Source organism: Rhincodon typus, chromosome 35, assembly GCF_021869965.1.
Source record: "Rhincodon typus isolate 14 chromosome 35, sRhiTyp1.1, whole genome shotgun sequence".
Taxonomy (NCBI): Eukaryota; Metazoa; Chordata; class Chondrichthyes; order Orectolobiformes; family Rhincodontidae; genus Rhincodon; species Rhincodon typus.
The window spans coordinates 20079680-20091522 of NC_063366.1; the positions used below are offsets into that span (position 1 = coordinate 20079680).

Sequence of the window (11843 nt, forward strand, 5' to 3'; positions counted from 1 at the left end):
ACATAACTATATGCAAGCCACTTTAGATCCAACAATATGTGAATATCATGGAATCCCTACAGTACGGAAACAGGCCAATGAGCCCAACTAGTCCACACCACCCCTCCAAAGACCATCCCACACAGACCTATCCCCCTACCCCTTCCCTGTAGCTCTGCATTTCCCATGGCTGATCCACCAAACTTACACACCCCTGGACATTACAGGCAATTTAGCATGGCCAAACTACCTAACCTACATATTTTTGGATTGCGGGGGGAAACCAGAGTACCCAGAGGAAACCTATGCAAACATGGGCAGAACACGCAAACTCCACACTGACTGTCACCCAAGAGTGGAATTGATCCCAGGTCCCTGGTGCTGTGAGGCAGCAGTCTAACCATTGTGCCACCCCATTGCAGCAAATGCAGAAACAATTTACAATAATGGCTCAGGAACCAGAAACTTCAGTTATGAGGATAGATTTAAGAAGTTGGGACAGTTCTCCTTGGAGAGAAGATTGAGAGGACTATGATCATGGACAGATGTCATTTTAGAGTGTGGTGACATATCCCATCTCCACACTTCAACCCACAATTTTATTGATTTTGCCTCCATTGGAACCAACGCTCGCAGTGGGGAGTGTTGGGTATGTGAATTTTGTCATATTTACAATTAGAACAAGGTCATTCAGGAGTAAATTTTGTTTTTATTTATTCAATTATGGTGCAAGGGCTTCATTGGCTGGCCAATATTTGTTACCCGTCACTAATTGCCCTTGAGAAAGTGGTGATGAGCTGTCCTTTAGAACCATTGCAGTCCCTGTGCAGGATGGCGAGTGTCTTACAGCAGTACTTATAAGTTGTATTGTTGCTGTGTTTCTGATACCTTTGCCCTATTAGGTGGAAGTGATCATGCTATTGGAGGGCACTGTCTAAGCATCTTTGGTAAAAGTTTTCAGTGCACGTTGCAGATAGTACACTGCTGCTACTAAGCATCGTTGGCAGAGGGAATGGATGCTTATGGATGTGGTGACATTGAAGTTGGCTGCTTTCTCTTGGATAGTGTCAAACTTCTTGAGTGTTGTTGGAACTGTACTCATCTAGGCAAGTAGCCACTATTCCATCACAATCCTAATGTGCCTTGTAGATGTTGGATAGGTTTTGGGGAGTCAGCAGTTGAGTTACTTGCCTGCAGACCTGTTCTTGTAGTTGAGTCCAGTTGAGTTTCAGGTTAATGGTAACCCCTCAGATGTTAATAGTGGGTGATTCAGTGATGGTAACACCATTGAATGTTATGGAATGATAGTTAGATGTTTTCTTATTGGAAATGACCATTGCCAGGCATTTATGTGGTGCAAAAGTTACTTGCCCAAGCCTAGATATTGCCCAGATCTTGTGGCATTTGAACATGGACTGCTTCAGTATCTTAGAAGTCTCAAATGGTGCTGAACATTGTGCAGTCATGGGCAAAAATCCCCACTCTGACCTTATGACGGAAAGCAGATCATTTATGACTAAGCTGAAGCTGATTTGACGGAGGACACTTCCCTGAGTAACGCCTACAGTGCTGTCCGGGAGATGAGATGATTGACTTCCAATAACCACAACCATCTTCCTTTGTGCCAGCTATGACTTCAACCAGCTGAGTTTGTCCTGTTATTGTCTTACTGATTTCAGTTTTGCTCATTCTCCTTGGTACCACGTTGGTTCTATTTCAAAGGCTGTCACTGTTACCTCAGGAAATCAGCTCTTTTGTGCATGTTTGAACCACGACTGTAATGACGGCAAGAGCTGAGTGGCCCTGACCGAACCCAAACTGGGCGTCAGCGGTCAGGTTGTTGCGAAGAGATGAGGAGGAATACCTTCGCTCAGGGTACATTAAATCCTTGGGATTCTCGAAGGGCTGTGGAATCTCCGTCATGTAGCATATTTAATAGAGATCAAAAGATTTCGAACTCAGAACATCGTGGATCATTGCGATAGTGCGTGAATATACTATTGAAGTAAAGCATCAGAGGTAGCCGAGGATGGAGGCCCAGGACTGAATACTATTATGTTCCCAGCGAAGGTCTGTTCTTTATTCTCAAAACATATATTATTCATATAAAGACTGTTTTGTCAATGTTGCCTTGAGCTTTTCCGCTCAGTAAATGTCGTATACTTGGGTTGTATAATCCTTTGGGGATATTAACTGGGAATTTCATTTTTTGAACTTGTCGATCTCGAAACGGATCACAACTAGGGATGGACAGGGTATAGAGGACAACATCAGCCTAATTCATCGACACAATCTCTCATTATTTTCTGGAGGGCAACGCAGCACCGCAGTGACATCGAAACTGAAAGCGGTTTTGGTCAGGAAGGGCTGAGAATAAACATGGCTCCCAGACAACAAATCAGGAGTTGGACAGAAGAGGTAATTTGCACCATATGTCTAGAATTCTTCACCAATCCGGTGACACTGGAGTGTGGACGTAACTTCTGCCGCTCCTGCAGCATCCAGTGTTGGGAAAAGAAAAAGTCCTGCCCGCAATGTAGAGGGGAGTTTCTAGAAATAAACCTCAGGGTAAATCGGGCCTTAGCGAATCTGGCCGAAGAGTCTCGAAAATTAAAGCTGGATCCGAAAGAGAAAGAAAGTCAACTTCATTGTGCGAAACATCAGGAAGAACTGAAGCTGTTTTGTGAAACCGACAAGAAATTGATCTGTCTGATTTGTAGAGATTCGTGGGAACACAGAGATCACCGCTTCCTGCCAATTAAAGAAGCTGATGAAAATTATAAGGTATATAAAACATGGTTTATTAGCTGATCATTTCGACAGATTTTTGTGGTCTGATACTTTGTCTCTGAGTCTTTTCGCTCACAATTCTAGGGTCAGCTGAAATATTTCTTAAATTCTCTCACAGAGAAGAAATCGGCGGTTCTAGAAACGGAATTGAAGCAGAAACAGAAGATTTCCGAAGTTAAGGTAAAGCCTTCCTGTGCTGATTTTCTGGGATCTTGATTAGTTTGTTTCCTTTCTCGCGGGAAATTAATGATGTCTCACGTTTCATTCTGTGGGAACAGGCGAGCAGTCTGCAGACCCACATCACATCCGAGTTTGCTAAAATGCACCAGATTCTCACTGAGAAAGAGCGGCGTTCACTCGGAGATCTGAGGGAAGAAAAGGGGATTCTCGAACCAATGGAGAAAAACCTTCAAGAAATTCAGGAGAATTTAAATTGTATTGAGGAGAAACTCTCGAACTTGAAGAAACAGATGGAGCAAAATGATGATCTGACATTTCTGAAGGTGAGAAAATATATTTTTGGGACAGATCAGTGAATCTTAACCAGCAACAATATATCTGAAAGTACCTATTAAATTAATGTTATTTACTAAAAAAAATCACAAGCAGAATTAATCCGAATTTTTACCTATCCCTGCTGTGTCACTGAACTAACCATTGCCACAGTGTTTACAGAATTTCAGGAATGCTGGCAATACTCCGGAATGAGTTGTCCCGATCTTGAGACTTGTTTTGTCCTTTGCTTCTTCCAATTTTAATTTCCTCCCGGAACTCTCGTTCCAGTTACAGATCAATGTGGTAAAGTTGGGGAGTGTGTCTGTGAGCCAGACTGATGGTCAGCTCCAGTTTATTTTACCCTGTCCTCAACCTTCCTTCCAAAATGTATCACTTTACACTGAGGAAGGGTCACCGGACCCGAAACGTTAACTCGTTTTTTTTCCTTCGCAGATGCTGCCGGACCTGCTGAGCTTTTCCAGCAACTTTGTTTTTGTTCTTCACTTTACACTTCCGTTTTGTTGCGTCTGCTCATTTCAGCATCCTGTCTGTCTCCTCCTGAAATCTGTTCCAGTCATCCTCACTATTTGTAATTCATTTCTTTCAGGAGGAGGCTGGTCGAAAGACAAGGCAGACGATGCTCTTTACTACAACTCTGTCCTGTATTTAATCCCTGGTTATCGCGCCGTGTTAACTTGCCATCCTTCGGTCGAAATTCCTCCGCTGATTAATCACGTGCACCTTCACAGCAGTATTCTCATAAACAATTTTAGACCGTCTCAGGTTGTATATAACTGTCGTAGATTGTTGTGCTTGATGACAAGGTGGAAGGTAAAAATAAAGATACGAATGTTCCCTGGCCTGAATTGATCCCGCTTCGTGTGGACTGTATGTAATACTGTGCACTTCCGACTGACTCAGACTGCCCATATTCCCAGGGAATGACCATCGATGCACCTATACGGGTCTTGGCCGATTCGGTAAAGTCACGCTTTAAAGACAGGATTTTTTTTTGCACGGTTGTGCAACCTCTGTGTTTATCTAATGGCTTTGGCGCGTTATAACGACGCAAACAGTTACACAGGAGCGTGAGAAAGCAAACATTTGTGCAGAACCGCAGAAAGAGATAATGGTAATGATGACGGAGGTCGTTTTAAGAAGCGTCTTAAGAAAACAAAGAGAAATAGAAAAACTGAGAGGTTTTGAGAGGGATTTAAAAAAAAATTCAATGCCTCAACATGCGAGGGCACTGCCATTCGTAGTGCAGCAACTCACATTAGGAGTAAGCAAGGGCGAGAGAAGAGGATCTCAGGATTCTCCAGTTTTATTCTTGCGACCGCCGGAATTTCTTAGATATGAGGATATTGGATGTTTTCAGAAGTTCTCTTTGGTCTATAAACTTTCTTTATAATAGATATAGTAATCGGTTAAACGTTTACCATTTCCTATCGCGTTTTGTGCCTTGGTAACTAAAGTATAATACAGAGTTATTTATGCAGCTAATTGATGGTGTTTTGGCGTATCTTAAAAGAGGAAATAGATTTAGAGTAACGGAAATGATTAAGGGGAGAATTTCAGAAGTTGAAGACTGGACAATGGAACTTCCAACCACCGATAGGGACCGACTAAAATCAGGGATATTCAAGAGGCTCGAAATAACTGAGCGCAGGTGTTTAAGAGAGTTGTACGTAGTATACCTTTGGGCATTAGGTTCTTAAATGTTTACGTCTTTTGCCTATGCTCCTCAAGCTCTGCTTATAATAGGCAAAGTGCACACGTTACATCTTTGGCATCTCCTGTGGTATGTGTTGTCTTGATAATCAATCTGGTGCCTCTAAGTGGGGGTTTCTTAATGACATAAGGCTTTCATTCTCTTCCCTGGCATTTCTATGTTAGATTTTGCATAGTTATAGAAACAAATTTCATTTTCACTTTCTATCAAAACAGCTCTAAGATGAAAATCGCTGAAAGTTCAATTAGATCATTAAAATGTTCAAACAGATAACATCCTCTGTTTAATATTTACAGGATTGATGAGGGGAATCAGCCACTCTCAGTATCTGATGGAGATCAGCTGTCAATCGGGATCTTCAATGGCCCCCTGCAGTATGCAACATTGAGAGAAATGATTGATGACATTAACCCTGGTAAAGCTCTGACAATAACTTTCCTGATTATTATTTTAGTTGTGATAGTTCATGAATTTGGTTGTAAGTAGGCTCTGAGACCCTACATTAATAGTCATAATACCAGTTATTAATCTTCAGCAGCCACCACATTCCTTTATGGCACGTTGCTGTGGCTACCTCTAGGCAAGTGGCTGAAGTCATTTGCACCGTGTTTCAAGCCAGTGAAGGTATCTGTATAATAAGAGGAATAGAGTGCAAATGTAAGCATGTGAGTATTAATTTGTCTAGAAGACAGCACTGGCTCAATCTGGAGTTCCAAGAAGTTAACAAGCAGGATAGATAAAAGGAAAGTCATGGATGTAATATATGTGAATTTTCAGGAAGTGTTTGATAAGATATAAGACATTGGGCTACTTAATAATATGAATCTGTGCCTTTAGATGAAGTATGTTAATATTGATAGATGAGTGGACAACTCATAGGAGGCAGAGAGTTAGAATAAGGGTGGCATTGTCAGGATGGCAAACTGTAACCAATGAATTGCCACAGGGATCAGAGCTGTAACCACAATTATTTACAATATATACTTTGACAACTTGGATGAGGAAAATGGATGTAATATATCTTGGTGTTTGGCTGTCACAAACGTAGGTGAGAAGGCAAGTGGTGAAGATGATTCAAAAGTCTGCAGAGGGATTTACATAGATTGAATGGCAGATGGAAGATAAGGTGGAAAAATGTGCAGTTACACATTTTGGCAGGAGGAATAGAGGAAGCAAATGTTATTTAAATGTGGAATGATTGCACAAAGCTATAGCACAGAGAGATTTAGGAGTTTTTATTCATGACTCACATTAAGTCAGGAATACACATTGAATATATGCTTTTATTTCAAAGGAAATGGACTAAAAATACAGGGAGGTCTAGATAAAGCTATATGATGTGTTACTCAGACCACAGATGGTGTACCGTGAACTCTTTTGAGCCCCTTATTTAAGGAAAGGTGTGTAAACAGTACAGAAAGCATTCTGTATGCTGAACTCAGTATTGAATGATTATTTCATGTGAAGTGTTGGTGTAGTTTGGGCCTATACTCATTGACATTAGATTAATGAGAAGTGGCCTTATTGAAACACATAAGATTCTTAAGGGACTTAACATAGTAGATGTTGAGAGGTTGTTTCCCATTGTGGCAAAGTCTAGGGCTAAAGGGCATAATCTCAGATTAAGAGGTTATCAATTTAAAACATAGATAAGGAAGAATTTCTTCTCTCCCTGTGTAGTGAATTTGTGGAAGTATTTATGATGGAGAACTGTAGATGTTGGGTCGTTACATATATTTGTATCTGAAATAGACAGATTTTTGATCTGTAAGGGAAACAAGGTTTATGTGGACAAGCACGAAATTGCAGTTGAAGATTGAATCAGTCATGACCTCATTGAATATTGAAGCACAATCGATGGGCTGAATGGCCTATTTCTACCCCAACTTCTAAAGTTCGTATGGTATTATCATTCTCACTGACATTTTTGTAATTACATTAATAGCAAGGTGCATCTGTATTAGGCAAAACATCCAAAAAAGGAAGCAAGTCTGCGATTTGGAATTATTCACCTTCGTTAAGAATAGCGATGAGGTATCAAGTTGAGAAAATGTTGTAACTTAAATGGATAAGAGAAAGAAAGAGAGCAAGATAGCAAGAATAGAAATGATGATCTGACTACCATAGAACACGGAAACATGGTAACAGGAGTAGGTCATTCAGCCCTTTGATAAGATCATGGCTGATCTGTGTTCTAACTTCATATGCCTGACATGGACCCAGATCCTTTGGTACCCTTGCTTAATTAAAAAAAATGTCTATCTCAGATTTAGATTGAACAATAGAATTAGCATCGACTGCCATTCAAGGACAAGAATTCCAAACCTCTGCTGTTCTTTGCGTGAAGAAGTGTTTTCTAACATCTCTCCTGAATCTCTTGGCCCTAATTCTTAGACTGTGGCCCCTGGTTCTAGAACCTTCCAGTTGTGGAACTTCTGTAGGAAGGAACAGAGTTTGCATATCTTAACTTAACCCAGCAGATAAATTTATGGGTTTCAAAACTAGTAAAATGATAATATAAAACCACCATGTATCTAAATGCAGGTTCTAATAAACAAACAATATTTGAATCTAACAAATAATTTACATTTTTCATTACTATAGTGCATAAAAATACCACCACAGAAATAATTATGAATCAAGATGTGAAAGGTTGGGAGGAAATTTTTAATAATTACGTGTTAAAATACAGAAAAATAAACAAACTAAAAGCTAATGAACCATAAAATCACACACAACAGAAATGGACCTTCAGCCCATCGAGTCTGCACTGCCAAAAATATATGAAATCTACACTAACCCCCACCTTCCAGCACTTACATTTCAAGTGCTCATCCAAATAACTTTTAATGGTTGTGAGGTTACCTATCTCAGCTACCCTCCAAGGCAGTCCATTCCAGTCACCCACCACCCTCTGATTGAAAAAATACTTTTTGAAGTTCCCTCTGAACCTTCAGCCTCTCACCTTAAAAGTGTGCCCTTGTTATTGACCATTCAGCTGAGCAGAACAGCTGTCTTCTGTTCAGCCTGTCCAGGCTCCTCATAATCTTGTACAACTCATTGGAAACCTACCAGTCCTAATGTACTTCAACACAGCATCTTGAAATAAGTGATTTCTGAAACAATAGATGTGTTGATTTTAATTTTCCAAAGTTTCCTAGATTCTGGAAAGTCACATCACATTAAGCAATCATAAATATGACTCCTTTATTCATAATAATGGGACCCCCAAAGCAGTTGAGATTCAGATGGTCGCATTTTGATTCTTTTGTTGTACTAATATTGTAGAAGGCAAGGGTCTATGGGTAGGGATTCAAATCCCACCATATCATCTAGTGGTGTTTAAATTATTTCAGTTAAAAGATGAATTTGAAAGTAAGTCTCAGTAATATTGAAGCAAACAGGAAATGCTGGAGAAGTCCCACAGGTCTGGCAGCGTCTGTGGACAGGGTAACAGAGCTAATATTTCAAGTCTGGCATGACTCTTTTTCGAAGGAGTGTTCAAATCTATTCTTAACAAAGTCAGGTGATATAGAAAATCATAGCCATCATTCAGAGTCAACATGGTTTTGTGAAATTAAAATTGTTTTTGATGAATTTATTGGAGAGCTTTGAGAATTGTTCAAATACAATGGACAAAGGGAGCCCAGTAAATATATCAGCATAACTGGATTTCCAAAAGGTATTTGACAAGATAATTTGACAACTTCATATGGCAAGTTTATTTTACAGGCTAAGATGAAATGCTATTGGGTCATATATTAACAATGACAACAGAGTGAGTAACGATCAGGAATCAGTGACTATTACATGCGTTTAGCTATAGGGGACGAAGGCAAAGTAGACTGAAGAGCCCAATAACCTATTCCTCTTCCTCATATGTATATTCACTCACTGTGCCACTACCAGGCTCTCTAATTTCCAATGCAACTCACTTCCTTTTGCATGCTCTCTTTTGAGTTCCATCTCCAATACTCTGCTATCTTATCATACCATTCTTCTGCTCTCCCCTCCTCCTGAGCTCTCTATTTGCTCTTATTTTCTCCGCTCCTATTCATCTCTCATCTCCCACTCCCTCTTACTTCTCCCATTTTTTTTAAACAAAATGCCTCACCAGTTCTCCATCCCCGCTCCGCAACGCACTCCCCCCCCCCCCCCCCCCACCACCTCCCCCGGCAATTCGACCCCAAACCACTCCTTTCTATTCTGTTGAATTCTCACTCTCCCTGTTACACGTTATCCTTCTGCAAAAGTTGTCCATTCAAAAGTTTTGCAGTTATTGAAGTTTGTGTCTGGTATCTACAAGGTGAGATTGGGTAAGGCTTATATGAGAGCATCTGCCCACTGTTAAGAATGAATACCATCATGGACCCACATTCTATCCATTTTTCTTCTTTCCAACTCTCCATCTCTGCTTTCTGACAATCCCAGCCTCTTGCATTTGTGTTTCCTCCACCCACACTTCTTCCTCTTGTATTCTCTGTTCACTTTCTCACACTCATACACCCTTTCTCTCATTTACTCTGCTGTTTTAATTTTCCCCAGCTCCAGTCTGTCTGACACTGGATCCGAACACAGCATATCCCTGGCTTCTCCTGTCTGAGCACCGGACCAGTGTGAGACTCGGAGACAAACGGCAGCCACTCCCTGACTCCCCGGAGAGGTTTGATCCCTGGCCCTGTGTCCTGGGATTGGAAGGATTCACATCAGGGAGACATTACTGGGAGATAAGGGTGGGGAAAAAGACTCAGTGGATTATAGGGGTAGCTCAAGAGTCGGTTGACAGGAAAGGCAGAATTGGCCTGGCACCTGAGTCTACATACTGGATTATTGGGCTAATTCCTTCAAGTGACTATTTTGTTCGCTCATCCAACTCACTGAGGCCTCTCGCGCTGTATATGAAACCACAGAATATTGGGGTCTTCCTGCACTATGAGGGTGGACAGGTGTCATTTTACAATGTGGATAGCATGTCTCATCTCCACACTTTCACCCACGCTTTCACAGAGAGGATATTTCCCATTTTCTGCCCGGGACTGAATGACAATGAAGAAAACTTTGCACCACAGGCTATTTGTAAGATTAGAGGACACTGATAGACTAAAACCATAATTGCAACCCATCCCCCTGCCTCCTGACAGCTGTAAAATGAATGATGGGATCGGTCTCGGTCACAGGTGGAGAGAGAAGCCAGGTTAACATTCTGGGAATAAATCTTGTATCGGAACTGGGAACTGAAAGATCAGCAAGAAGGTATGTAGGGCTGGGGAAAGAAGGAGTGGGAGAACAGAAACAAAAAGAAGTTCAGCAGTACAGAGAGAATTATGAGTTAGAATAAGCTGTGAACTATGGAACCCAGGAACTACCCCTAATTCAATCTAATTCTTGCCCTTCTTAATGGTGATAGTGTTTCAGTGGTCATGATTTTCAGCAGTGAGTTTTGGATTCACTTCCAGCTGGAATGGACTTTTCTTGGGGGCTGGAGTGGGCGGGGGTGGGAGACAGTGTTGGAAATGGGATGTGGAAAATCAGCTTCTGCTTTGTTGTTTGTCTGTCTGTCTTCAATTTGGTCTCAGGTATTCATCAATAGTTTTTCTCATGCTGCTCAGAGTACTGTGCATTTTCATCATTTTCTGTCTTTATTAACCACCATAAGTTTGTGTCTTATGATCTCAGTAACGTTTTCAGTTTGGCTTCAAACTCTCACCAAACTGTAATAAGATAACATCCTTATATGATGAATAACACTGATAAACTGGACTTGGTTTGCCCACGTCTGTTCATATGAGTCAGAATATTACACTCAAATCAAATCAAATTTGAGGGGAATGAAATTATGTATTTATGGAATGTTATTCTATATTACATTAGAAATCTGCCTTGAGTCTTAATCATCTAAATGGTAAGTGGCTGCTGTGATAATAATTTGAAAGTTTCTCTGTTTAATGTGATATGTTCACTAATCAAGAATTTATGCCATTGACTGGTAATGTGAAACAAAATGAAAATTTGTGCAGTTTTTGGAGTCATTGTATTCATTTATCTTTGCTTTTCTGGTCTGTTTTATTACGATCTAAATCAGTGATATAACCATCAGATCACAATTACTTAATTACCTGTCTTTTGCAAACATTAATGAAGAACTGTAGACATGTAACTTGCTCATATTGTGTCTTTTCTCTAGAACTGTAATTTGTATTTAGATCATTGATTAAGGTGGTTTTTCAACAAAACAACTCTGAACTATTGGAACAAGTGTAGATTTTCACAATAGGACAACTCAGCTCACCACTAGGTTGAAAAGACAGAAAACAGCGTGTTGTGTTTTTATGTTATTTGGAAATCACACCAAAATCTGTATCAATGGAGCCCATTCCAAAGACATGATTATTTTCAGAGACTCTTACTCTTAAGTGGACTGTTATGTGCCTGAAAGTAGCCTGGTCTGGTACTTCAGCAATTGGCACCTTAGGTTGGAAGATGGTCACTTCAGAAGTTATTGCAGGAGGTCAATTTATCCTCTACATCTGTACAAATGCCTTCATAGGGCTATTCAACTGGGATGCCAATCAATTCCTTCCAACCTCAGAGCGCTGTGTGTTTTTTTTTGGACTTTGAACGGTTCACCCAAAACAATTTGAAAGTTACTATTCAATGTGCTTTCACTACAATATCTCTCAGTGCATTTCAGATCAGAACTGCCTGCATGAAAACCCTTTTCTTCTCACGACAGTTTATTCCTCCAACACAGGTTCGATTCCAGCCTCCAGTGGCTATCTGTGTGGAGTTTACACATTGTCCTGTGCCTGTGGGTTTCTTCTGGGTGCTCCAGTTTCCTTCCACAATC

General features: G+C 40.6%; 1 protein-coding gene across 1 annotated transcript; it reads left to right on the plus strand.

Moving 5' to 3' along the window:
- Positions 1 to 416: 416 nt before the first annotated feature.
- Positions 417 to 11843, plus strand: LOC109913822 (nuclear factor 7, brain-like). Its single transcript, XM_048616582.1, has 5 exons — positions 417 to 2049; positions 2224 to 2763; positions 2854 to 2949; positions 3048 to 3272; positions 5293 to 11843. The coding sequence occupies exons 1-5, from the start codon at positions 2035 to 2037 to the stop codon at positions 5296 to 5298; spliced, it is 882 nt and encodes a 293-aa protein (XP_048472539.1). The 5' UTR covers positions 417 to 2034; the 3' UTR covers positions 5299 to 11843.